Source organism: Rhinolophus hipposideros (assembly GCF_964194185.1).
Source record: "Rhinolophus hipposideros genome assembly, chromosome: 20".
In the NCBI taxonomy this organism is placed as follows: domain Eukaryota; kingdom Metazoa; phylum Chordata; class Mammalia; order Chiroptera; family Rhinolophidae; genus Rhinolophus; species Rhinolophus hipposideros.
In genome coordinates this window covers 17,996,348-18,008,809 of record NC_138066.1, presented here as the reverse complement: position 1 = coordinate 18,008,809, position 12,462 = coordinate 17,996,348, and the positions used below count along the sequence as shown (strand labels likewise).

The following is a 12,462-nucleotide window of genomic DNA, read 5'->3' as shown; positions in this document are numbered from 1 at the left end:
TTTTTTTTAAGATTTTTATTTTTTATTTTTTATTGGGGAGGGGGAACAGGACTTTATTGGGAAACAGTGTGTATTTCCAGGACTTTTTATTAGGGAACAGTAGTGTTTTTCCCAGGACTCATCAGCTCCATCCAAGTCAAGTTGTTGTCCTTTCAATCGTAGTGGTGGAGGGCGCAGCTCAGCTCCAGGTCCAGTTGCCGTTGCCGTTTCTAGTTGCAGGGGGCGCTGCCCACCATCCCTTGCTGGAGTCGAGGAGTCGAACTGGCAACCTTGTGGTTGAGAGCCCACTGGCCCATGTGGGAATCCAACCGGCAGCCTTCGGCGTTAGGAGCACGGAGCTCCAACCACATGAGCCATCGGGCCGGCCCAGGGCTGCTTTTCCTACAAACCCCCTCCCCCCCACACATACACATATGATGTGGTTAAAATAAAATGCATTTCATGTAACTGTCTCCATCAAGGAATCATACAGGGAAGGCTTAAATGGCCCTCAGCAGCAGACTTTTTTTTTTTTTTTTTAATGCAGTACATAGGGGAACCAGATATGGCGTGGCCCGACAGCGCCTCACGATGGTCACTTGAGGTGATGCAATCAGAAGAAAGGTCCCTCCCTTCCACCCATTGGCCAGGCCTGGCATTGCAGATTTACTCTCCAAGGGACCAGGGAGGCCCCAGTTCTCCATTATTGGGGGAAAGGGGCTCAAAGGAGACAAGAGGTCCCCCTCAGTCCAGGCTGCTACTTGGTAGCAGGTCAAGTAAAGGGTATGAGGAGGAAGGAGATGGAGAAATAAGATGTGAGGCTTGGGGATTTAATTTCCCTCCATCTCCCCGGACCCTGTGACCTCAGGTAATTGAGAATTGGCTTCATCATGAAATTCTGTGGCAGCAGCTTTAAGTTCTCCTGTGGGTTGTTGGAGCTCTGGGATCGCGGGCCTGTCCTCCTGCCCCATCCTTTTTCACCTCGTAGGGAAATACAGCACCAAAGATATCTTCATGATAGCGCTTCTGGCTCTTTAAGGGAAAACAGAGACCAATGTGTCAGCTCTGCTGGTTCAGCCACCTCTCATTCATTGGGTCCAGCGTGAGGATCCCTCAGCTGCCCTATCACTTGTACACTCGTGAGCCACTTGCCTTCCCAACTGTCATGCTTAGATTACATTTGACTCTCACTTAGACTCTCCCCCTCCCTTCAGGGCCCCCCCGCTGTGGACCACCTTGGGCTTTATGATGGACAGTACAGCCTGCCTCGTGCTTGCACAAGATGCTCCCAGAAATGGGGGCTCTGATTTGGAGATTGCTGCGTCCTTTCTCCCAGCCTTGAAGTATCACGATGCGCAGTAGCATGTGAGAGGCTCTGCAAGTCTTATAATTTGCCTCCGTTTAACTGAGCAACCAGACCAGGATGTACACAATCAGGCCTCTCACAGCCCACCCAGCGGTGACCTCCAGGATTCCTGTGAGCTTCAGGACAGTGCTGAGCCTGACTCCTCCAGCCCTGGCTCCCTGGCCCTTGACCTTCCTCCCCAGCCCACACACCAGCGACCACACCTTAAGCTGGAAGAAATAGTCCTCGACCTGCTCCTCACTCAGGCTCAGCTTGGCAGCCACCAGCTGCTTCAGGGTGCAGGCCACGTCACGGGCCATGCGCACGTCCCCGCAGACATAGAGGTGGCCTTGCTCCTCGTGGAGAACGCAGAGCACCTCCTCGGCCAGCTGCTGCCGCAGGATATCTTGAACATAGACCTGAAACCAGAGGAAATGGTGGGTCCAGGCCCCTGCTGCTGGGGAGAAGCTTGCAGTCAGGACAGCTGGCCATGGGGAAGCGGTGAGAGGTCACAGGGGGCTGAAGGGTGAGCGGCCCCCCAGCCAGGACCTTGCACAGGGACCAGGCCCAGCATGAGGAGGTGCACTGGCACCCTGGTTGGCCCCAGACTATCCTCAGGCTGGAGAGAGGAAGGCTGGCCACAGCCCTGTCCTCGGGGAGCTCCCGTGGGACTCCTGGATTTACTCTGAATTCACCGTGCTTCCAAGAGGCGTCAATCAAGCCACTTCCCTGTGCAGAGCTCTGAGGCCCACCTGCCTACACCCCAGAAAAGGGAGCCTCTCAGTGCAGAATTTCTGTGGGATCGCCACTGCAACTCAGAGCAGGGCACAGAGCCCTGGGCTCCTCCGTGACACAGAAGTCCAGGAGCCCATTGGGGACTCTCTGCTCTTGTCCCACACGAGACTCTCAGTGACCCCAGCGCTGGGCACGGAGCACTCTCCTGGGAGGAGCCCTGATGGGACAGGTTCATAAGAGCTGAGCCAAGTCTGTCCCGACCACCCAAGGCTCATGGGGCAGCAGAGCTCGTCAGGGGGCCGGTGGTGGGAGCAGCGGCCGTCCTCCAGCCATGCTGTGCTTGAGCGGAAAGCTGGCCTGGCCCACCTCTCCCCAGTAGGTTGTGCATCCTGGGGGAGGACCTTTATCAGGCTGGGTCCTGGGGATTAACCCAGTAGGTGGCCCGGACCTAGTCCTGAAAGTCTCAGGGCCTCTCTCTTCCCTCCCCCCCCACCCCCGGAAAAGAGAACGTAATAGCTGCACAGCATGCCTCAGACAGTTGTATAACTGCCTCCATTTTAGAGCCTAGGAGATGAAGGCTCAGAGAGGTGAGGGGGCGGGTGGGGTGCCAGGGCGCCCACCATCGTCTGTGCTTTTAATGCTCTGCCCACTGCACGGGCACTTGCTGCATTTACCTTGGGCTGGCCAGGCAGGCGAGAATAGGCCGTGTGCACCTCATGCAGCACCCCCTTCCGGACCATCTCCAACATTTCCTCTTGATAGAGGTGGTCCTCGTCGGGGCGCTGGCACCCGAACAACAGGGTCATGCGGCCGCCCTGGAGCCCTGCAAAACCCAGCAGGCTGCAGTTACCAGAGTGGCCACCAGAGGGCGGCATCAAGGCCTGAACCGCTGAGTGCTCAATTTGAACTCTCATTTCATCCCTGTGAGAAACCATCCTATCTAGTACTAACCCCACTTTACAGCTGAGGAAACGGAGGCCCAGGGTGTTTAGATCACTTATCCACACAGGCTGAGGTAAACTTCAGATAGGGGCCAAGAAACGTGTGTGGGCAGTGGCACAATTCTCCTGCAGCTCCAGTTGGACTCCCAAGGCAGGGGCTGGCCACCCGGTGCCCCCCACACCCACCCCTGGGAACCCTCCAGCAGTACCTTTGTGCTCGGCATCATGGAGCCGCTGCTGCCAGAAACTGCGGAAGGGAGCGATGCCCGTGCCAGGCCCGATGAGGATACAAGGATGGGAGCGGTCCTCGGGGAGCTGGAAGCTACTGGCACTGAAGGGGACAGGGACGGAAGGAGAGATGCCCTAGTTCTCAGACACCATGGGCCGGGTGCACATGCAAGACAGGGCCTAGGGATCTGGGGGGCAGGTATGGTTGGGCTTGGTAGTGTTGGGGGGTGCCGAGAAGACAATGAGCTAAGATTTGATTCCCAAATCCTGCAGGCTGCTTCATACCCTGACCAGACACACCATCACCTCGGCCTGGGGTCCCTTTGAAAAAGGCTGAACCTCACTGTACTCTGGGCCCCATCCCCACTGTCACCTCCATCCCTGCTAGAGACTTGTCCATGCTCTATGGCCAGCTCACAGAATGGAGAGGCCCCGTGTGACCCCCAGTGCCTTTTTTAGGGGCCCAGAGTGGCACCTAAACCCCAGGTCCCGCCCTTTCAACCCACAACTCCCAGGAGCCAGTGGTCTGGGAGTGCTTACCTTCGTACAAAGCAGGGCACTGGGTCCTGGGACTTCAGGCTGCTGAGCCACGTGCTGCAGACGCCATGGTGCAGGGGACCCTGGCCATCTGCAAGGACAGCAAAGACCTGACCAGCATCGCCCCCTACCTCACCCCTACGTGAACCGCCCCAGTGGTTCCTCCCATACCGACGCACGTCCTCCAGCTGTCCACTCAGGCTCTCTATGGGCTTTAACGTGGGAGCTGTTTTTCTCCTGGTTCTGAGATCCACCCTCCACACACCCAGAGCTGGTGAAAGGGCCTTAGAGAGTGTACAAGCCTCTCCTTTTGCTGCTGCAGAAACTGAGCCTCAGAGAGGGACAGTGACTTGTGCAAGGTCACTCAGCAGTAGAATCGGCTCACAGGTCAGCTTCTCTGACTCCTTCTAAGAGTTTCTCCAGGGACCCTCCCAGCACACGACTCCGCTCCGATGACAATTGCACCCTGGGTGGCCAGTCATTGCGCCCAGAGTGTCCTCACAAGTATAGCCCTTGCTAGTAGGAACCCTGGGAGATGGACACCCTCCTGAGCATTCCAGTCTGCTCTGAAATCTGTGTGTGGCCCCTCCTGGGCTTGTGGAAACCCCAGCTTTCTCTGGGGTACATTCCCTCTCCAGTGGCCCAGCATGTAAAGGGACCTTCAACCAACTTGAGAAGTCCCTTTGCTTTTCTTCTGGATGGAATCTTGCCCTCACAGGATGTGTCTGCCTCTCCTCTCCCAGTTTGAGGACTGAGACTGGGCTTGTGTGATGTCCTCTAGCACAGCAAATACAGTCTCTGCTCAGTTTTTAGAAACTGCATGATTGTGTCTCTTAGAACACAGAAGGCTCTGAGGTGTGGGCCAGCTCGCCAACTTTGCCAACCCAAGCATTGCTGAGTGATGGAGGTCAAGGCAGGAGCATGCCAGCGCAGGAGCCAAGCCCAACTGGACTTGTCAGTGTCAGCCCATCCCCCAATCTTCTGCCCTCATAGCACCCTGCACATTCCTTCTCAGCACCTACATAATGACAACTGTCTCTTTCTATGAGTCTCTCTTCATTGCCCCCTGTAGATGAAACGCTCCATGAGGGCAGGGGCATGGGCATTACCACGCCCGCCACGGCGTTAAGCATAGAGAGGGATGAAATAAATCATCGTTGAGTGAGTGAATGAAGGAATGAACAACCGAGGCAGAATCACCCCTGTGTTCAGGCTGGACTACTGGGAAGGTTAAGAGTCTCTGGGCTCCCACCAGGTACTGGGTACTTTCCATATTCAATCTCATTAAATTATCCCAACAGTAGTGGGACAGTAGAGTGGAGCAGGGTGGTTAAGAACTTGGACTCAGCAGACGACCTGGGTTTCAATCCCAGTTCTCTACTTGCTAACAGTGTGACTTTGAACAAGTGGCTGAACTGCTTTGTGCCTCTGTTTCTTCGCCTGTAAAATGCACACCGTACCCATCTCCCCTGGTTACCGATAATACATATACAAAAGGGGCCAGCTCGGCGCCCGGTTCAGAGTACTCTCTCCCACATGCTTCCTATTGCGATAGCAACTCTGGAAGGTGGGCGTTTAACTGATGAGGAGACCAAAGCTCAGAGCTGTTGAACAGCTGCCCAGGAAGCAGCAGAGTTGGACTGCTCCGAAGCCTGTGGCCCAGGCTCACCTCGGGTGCGGTAGGTGAGCACAGCCACGGTGAGGTGGACCTCCGTGGGTGTGTGGTCCCGGGAGGAGCTGATGGAGTAGTAGCGCGGTTTCAGAATAGGGAGCTGGGAGAGCAGGAAGCTGGCAGGTATCCGCAGTGACGGGAACTCCTCCAGCACCTCCAGGAATGTGGGGCTGTTGGTGAACTTCCACGTGTTGTATTCCGAGGGCTGAAAGGCAAGGACAGCGTGAGTGACTCAGTGCTCCTGCCCCACACCGAGAGAAGAGCCTGTCACAATCCAGTACTCATTCATTCATTCCCTCAACAAACACATTGAGGTACCAGGCGCTGTCCAAGGTGCTGAGACTACCACGCCGGAGAGGAACTCAAGCCAGCAGGTAGCATTTATTTAACTTGTGTGCTTAGACTTCACGGTCAGCAACTTGTGGGTAGGAGTCAAATCTTTATTATAACCTAATTTGGGGCAGGGCTTTGGAATCATACAGACTTGGGTTGAAATCTGAATTGGCTGCTGTGACTGGATGCTTGTTTTGGAGCTGCGGGATCTTGTCTCAATGACTGAACCTTTTTGGAAGGAGGAGACCACCACTTACTTCGTGGGGGATGTTGTGAGAATGAAACGAGAATGTGTGCCAAGTCCGTGCAGTGCAGCCACAGGAGAATGGCAGTAGAAGTGGCTGTAATCATGATAATTAGCAAAAATGATAACAGTAATAATGACATCCCATGCCTTTTGTAAAGACTGGGACCTAGAAAGTTGCAGGTGAGTTAATGTATTCTCTTATGAATGTATTCATTCAACTACCCATCTGTCACCATGTCCATTTATCCATCCATCCTCCAACACTTCCTAAATCCCAGGTTTGTTCCAGGTTTTGGGAGCACAAAGACAGACAAGACATAGTGGCTCTTTTTCTAGATAACTTCGGAGGAAGTGCACTTTGCTTGCATTCTTCAGACACTCAGAAAAATCCAGTTCACTCAACACAACTGCGTCCTAGCGATGGGATGGGAAAGGATGTCATTGACAAGTCTCACGTTGGGAAGTTGGGTGGATTCCCCCGTGGAGGTTACAGACCAGCTCTGGGCTCTGGCTTCCCCTGATTCTGGGACCCTGCCACTACCTCACCCACCAGCCCTGACCTTTACCTGGCACAAGGTCTCCAGCCTCCGTCTCTCAGCCTCTTCCGTGGCCAGCAGAGCCAGCTTTTGGAGCAGCAGCTGGGTTGGGGGTGTGGTGATGTCCAGGAAGTAGGTGAGGGCCTGGCTGAGTGAGCAGGGGGGCAATCGCTTCTCCGTGACCCAGTAGCTGCCTGAATAGAGAAAGAAGGGGTCAGAATGGGGAAATGGCCCCATTCAGGGGGATAAGCCCCTTGAGGCAGGCACCCTCCACCCTCCAGCTGTAGGGGAGAGAAGATGCTGATTTTCTGGCTCCAGGAACAACAGGGCTCACGTGCCCAACTCATGTGCAGGAAGGAGGTTCCCAGAGATAGGCTGCAGGGGAGGCTGAGCAGCAGCCCTCCCAAGGGCACCTACGGTGACACATTCCTGCAAAACGGTGCTCTAGACTCCAGTCCCTCTCTCACCCAGACCTGAACTTTAACGGGATATCCACAGGTGAACTACAGACTCACAGGGACTAAAGCCATCAAAGACTGATATAGGTCCCAGAGGCCAGTTGTTAATTTGGAGAAAAGCACATGACTGCAGCCCCCTGGGGCGCGGTACCAAGGGGTGTTGGTAGAGCAGCCAATCTGTCCAGAGTGAGGTGGCAAATCTCTAGGAGTCCCAAGGGCCAGCATACAGGGTGGTCACAGCATGGACTCTGGGGCCAGTGGAAGTGGGTTCAGACTCTGGTTCTCCACTTACTAGCTGGGTGACTGAACTCTCTGGGCCTTGGGTTCTGCCTCTGTGGAATGGATGTGATAAAACCTGTTGCCCTGGGTTTGTGTGTTCACTGAATGACACAGTACAGGTATAATAGTTTGTACAGTGTCTCGCACACGTGCTCAACAAATGTTAGGTACAAATATTACTATTATGCTGTTTCATCTAGACTCAAGGCCTAATGAACCACGCTGTCGCCCTACGGTCACGAGGACATCTCTGCCCCCTCATCCCCAAGTTTCAGGCTCTTTCACCTTCTCCTGGACCGTGGGGGACAATGCTAGACTTTGCTTCTCTGCCCCTGCTTTCCTATTTTGGCCACTGTTTAAGGGGACACAGGCTTGGAGGTGTCATTTTCAGTGAGGAAGCTAAGGCCAGGAAGCTAGTCCTATGGCCCGGGGAGGGGGGCGACCCATGGTGATTGATTTCAGGTTGATTTCATTAGTTTACCTCTCCTAGTGCCTGTCACCTCATTTTGTGCTCACCACAGAGATCGAGAGCCTCATCTTAGCACAGGAAGGGGGTGCCCTGGGCCCTCCCTAGGACAGCGTCTTTTCCCCCATGAGGCTAGTTAGGCAGAGCCACACTCTCCTGGTCACCGACGGCCTGCCCCTGCCCATGGCCCAGGGAAGGTGGGGATAAATCAGACCCTCCGTGGGGAAGCAGTATGAAATTAGAATGCCATGAAAACGTTAGGAGGTTATAAATTTGGGGATCCAGGAGACCTTCAGGGTATATTAAATCCCTTCTCCAACCTTCTGGACAAATGTTCATTAGCCTGTGGGAAATGGACATCCTTCCCGACCTTCTGGACAAATGTTCATTAGCCTGTGGGAAATAGACATCCCTCCATTCTTCCATTTATTTGGTTCCAGGAAGTTGCTTTCACAACAAGCCTACAAGGAAGGCTCTATTTTCTCTATTTTAGAGACAAAGAAATAAAGCCTTGAGCAGTTAACTCACACGCCCAAGGTCACATAGTTAGTAAATGATGGATCAGGGACTTGAACCTTCAAACCTCACCATTTTTAACGGTTTCCACATTTTTCCATTATGTCACCTAGCAAGCTGTACATATGTGGCTATTGTGGGGACTAAGGAGACATATGACATAGGAGCATACTGTTCATATAAAATGCTGGCATATAGTAATTACCCACACACGCCAGCTGCTATTGTTATTATTATAATAATAATAGCTAGGTAGTGAGCTCTCTGAGGGCAGACACTGAGTCCCATTCATTTTTGTAACCCAGGTCCTGTCACAAGGTCCTGGGTTACAGATGGGTTATAGATGTGACCAGTTAAAATTTCGATGGAAAAATAAATGAGTCAGTCAATCAACAAAAAAGCGGCCAGATGAGCAAAAGAATGAAGGCAAAAAAACTACCCCAGCCTCTGGCGTTGGGCAAATAGTCCCAAAGAAGGGCCCGTTTTTGCTGGCCCGCCGGCAGGCAGAGAACTATTTGCATGGCTGCTTTAGCGCAGGCTTGGGAGACCCACCCACCCAGCAGGAAGGACAGGATTAGCTGCCTACAGTTCAGGCCTGGGCTCAGCCTATCAGCCTGCTGGGGGGTTGGCAGGAGGATTCTGGGGTCACCTCAGCAGAGGCTGCGTGCAGAGGACTCACCAGTCTCACTGAGGGTCTCCAGGCGCACGAGTTGGTGGGGTGCAGGGCTGTCCACCACGCGCTCCAAAATGCCTTGGACCAGGGCCGGCTGGTTGCTTGGGAAAACCCCCAGGTGCTCTCCGGGCAGGTAGCTGAAACCTTGGCTGCCCTCACAGGAGAGTTCCACCAGGAGGGTGGTGCGGCTGGACAAGGGAAAAAGAGGCCTGTGGTGACGCCACCAGGATTTCCTCCAGAGCTCTCTGATGGGTGGGCCCGTTTCCCCAGGAAATGTGCCCTCCTTTCATTTTCCTGCCTGGTTCCATGAGCACAGGTCGCTGGTATTCCCTGAGGCTGGGTGCCCAAGGAGACCTGCAGCTGACCTGGCCTGCGGCTTCTCCGTGGAGAGAAGGTGTGCTGCACCCCACCCCCACCCGTGCAGTCCTCTGAGCCCACGAGCGCTTGACCACAGACTCCCCCTAAAGAAAGCATCCCACTGGGAGATATGTGGGCTTTGGGACAAATTTCCCCTTGTCTTCAGCACAAATCCAGTTCTTATTAGAACAAAGCCCAGATTTCCTAATGGATGGGTGAGGAAGCACAGAGAAACAAAACCTACAGAGATTCCACAACACTGTTATCCTGCAGGAGAAATGTCCTTCCCTGCCAAAACATCTCCTAAGAGTTCTTAAGAAAGAGTCCACTGGTTTGAGTTTCTCCTACCCTCCCCTTTTGGTGAAAGAGTCAAGTGACAGAGGGCAGGACGTGAAGCAGGTCCTAGATCCCAAGTTGGAAAAATTGGCCCATGGTTAATGGAGACCAGACACGAAGGCACTGGGGCCACAGGGTGACCCGTTCAGCTGGTCCTCACCAATGGCACTACTGCTGATGCCCGCAGATACATCTCTCTCAGAGGCTAACTCGCTCTGGTCTTTCCTTCATTAAAATCTGTGGACCATTACCCAAGAAGCCCGGTACCCTACCCCACCTGGATTTCGGACTCCGTAGATTCCGCTGCGATTTGAGCTTCACGGTGAACACATTCTTGGCATGCATGTTGCTGAGGGCTGTGAGGGACAGAGAGACGGTGAAATGGCCTCGTGGCTCTTACGTGCTGGTGGGGCAGCCTCCCTGTGTCTGAGTCACGGACACTGCCCTTGGGATGTCCCGCTGTGGCGGTGGCAGGGGTTTCCTTCTGTTCTTTTTACCCACTGTGTTTCTGAATCACAAATAAAGACCTTTGGTCTGACAGAGGGTGGTTGCCCTGCTGCTGGGGGCTGGGAAACGCAATTTAGATGCCTTTAAATTGCATTTAAATATGGGGATTTCTAGGACATTCCCACGGTTTGGGATCCGCAGGAGAGCACAGGTGAAGCTGGGGTATCCTAAACTTGCAGAAACCTGCAGGACCGCTGTGCTCATGGTACAAGAAAAGAGGTAGCACAGAGGCCAGCGTCCGGAGGACGCTGTGGAGAGTCCACAGACTGCAGCCTGGAACGGGCTCTACAGAATGTTGTTTACAATCCCTGGCTGCCATCGGAGCTGGAAGGCTGGGGCTCAGCTCTCAACTTGGCCACATGCTGGCAACTCCCTCAACTTCGGTTTCTCTGTCTGTGCCTTTCTCGCAGGACGAGTGTCAGGGCTCACTTAGAGTGGGTGGGCAAAGAGCCCAGGACAGTGCGTGGCACACAGGAGGCCCTCAGTTGGTGCCAGATCTGTCTCTCGCCATCTCCCTCCCAGAGCTTCCTTCTGAAACGGCCTCCCTCAGAGACGAAGCAAGGCCTCGCCTCTGGCACCCCAACCGGCTCTTGGAGGCAACGAGAGAGAGATGCCTGGCAGCTCTAGGCCAGCTGCCTCTGTTCAGAGGGTCCCAGTGGTCTCCTTGACCACAGGCTCAGAGCTCAAAGACCCTGACCCTGGCAGGAAGGGCAAGCAAGCCCCATGTGGTGCCAGGAAGAAGGTACCTTTGTTGAGGTCCAAAGGCTGTGAGTCCTGCACGAGCCTGTAATGGTGCGGGTCCCAGGTCACATTGGTGGTGTAGAGTTTGGGGATCTGAATGCAGTGTTTGCCTCGGACATTAAACGTCTCACAGGCTGCCTGGAAGAAGCCAGAGCGGATTGGTGTTAATAATTGCCATCGTCATCAGCAGCGGTACCACCACCTACTTGAGGTCCATACAACTGAGCTAAGTGCTTTGTATAATTACTAAGCACACTTATCTTAGTGGGTTGTTGTGAAGACTCAAAGAGGTGCCCGGGTTTGGCACACAGGAGCTATTGGTATTATGATAAATATTGATACTGACAGTATCTCGTTTTATCAGCATGCCCACACCATGAGGCAGGTTTGAGTACTTCCGTTTTCCTACGGAACCCCAGGTCTGGGCGTGGGCACATCTGCCGCGACTCAAGCTGGTGCTTCTAGGCACCACTGTTGGGTGAAACACTTCGCTGAAATGAGGAGTTTGCTAAGACAAATTGACAAATTGACACAGGCCCAAAGAACTCAACTGGATGGTCTCTGTCCCCACCTCTCTGTGGCTAGGAGACAATAGGTGACCAGGATAATCAGAGGGGGAAAGATCTTAAACCAAAGCTCCCTGAGGGCAGAGCTGTGTCCTAGCCACCTTCTCCCACCCAGGGGACCTACACTTAAAATGGGGCGCTTCTGGGGGGCAGAGGGAAAGTGACAATGACATGTCCCCTCAGGCCTGCAATCCCAACCCACACCTGGGACCATGCCTACAGGAGCAGGCAGGGGTCACGCCACCCAGGACGCCCGACACAAATGCACCAGAGCCCCCTGTCTATGCTGTGGAGGAGCTCCAGCTGTGAACTGACCTTGAAGGTTTGCACGGCCCAGCTGCGGAAGGCCTCCTCCTGCCCACTGAGCTCGTCCCCTTCCCCTGTTGGCGTGAGCTGAGAGGCTCCCAGGTGGGACATCTTCTGGTCGATGTCATGGGCAAAGGCGCAGAACTGAGGGTACATGCTGGACCCGAGGCCAAACACGGCATACCTGCCCAAGGAGGACACACACACACACAGCCTAGGGTGAGCCAACCCATGGAAGCCTCGCCCACCAGTACCAACAGCCCCTAAGACCAGTCTCACACATTCCCACTCCAGCCAGACATAGGACCCACCAGGGCATATCCCCTTCTGGTCCTCCCTGGCTCCCAAGCCTGTCACCAACTCTCATCTTGGCCTGCAGCTCTGTAAGAGGGCCCTGGTTTCCCTAGCTTGATCCTGGACACACGCTGAGGACAGGCTCTCTCTGTGCCTGGACATCCCAGAGAAGACCCCCTGGTACATACCCAATTCCAGACTCTGGGCCCATAAAGCCGGGCTCGGACAAGCAGGGGTGGGGAACAGCCTTACCTGAACTTGTTGGTGAGCTCTTTCAGCATGAACAGGGATCTCTTCAGTTTCTAGAAAGAGAGAGAACCACAGAGTTCTCAGGACAGGATTCATCAAAGCACCGCCTTTTCTCTTTTTCTGATGAGCCATTGAAAAACTGGCCACGTCTGACAGGAGAA

General features: G+C 54.2%; 1 protein-coding gene across 1 annotated transcript in view; it reads right to left on the bottom strand.

The window, feature by feature from the left end:
* Positions 1–34: 34 nt before the first annotated feature.
* Positions 35–12,462, bottom strand: part of NOS2 (nitric oxide synthase 2) — a 30,919-nt gene continuing 18,491 nt past the window's right edge. The window contains exons 15-26 of the mRNA XM_081027976.1: positions 12,305–12,354; positions 11,768–11,942; positions 10,892–11,024; positions 9,916–9,994; positions 8,952–9,133; positions 6,584–6,747; positions 5,435–5,642; positions 3,769–3,856; positions 3,210–3,331; positions 2,734–2,882; positions 1,549–1,743; positions 35–1,011 (exon numbers count right to left, since the gene is read on the bottom strand). Of these exons, the coding sequence (XP_080884102.1) occupies positions 892–1,011; positions 1,549–1,743; positions 2,734–2,882; positions 3,210–3,331; positions 3,769–3,856; positions 5,435–5,642; positions 6,584–6,747; positions 8,952–9,133; positions 9,916–9,994; positions 10,892–11,024; positions 11,768–11,942; positions 12,305–12,354 (1,665 nt within the window). The 3' untranslated portion in view covers positions 35–891. The remainder of the gene's footprint in view (positions 1,012–1,548; positions 1,744–2,733; positions 2,883–3,209; positions 3,332–3,768; positions 3,857–5,434; positions 5,643–6,583; positions 6,748–8,951; positions 9,134–9,915; positions 9,995–10,891; positions 11,025–11,767; positions 11,943–12,304; positions 12,355–12,462) is intronic.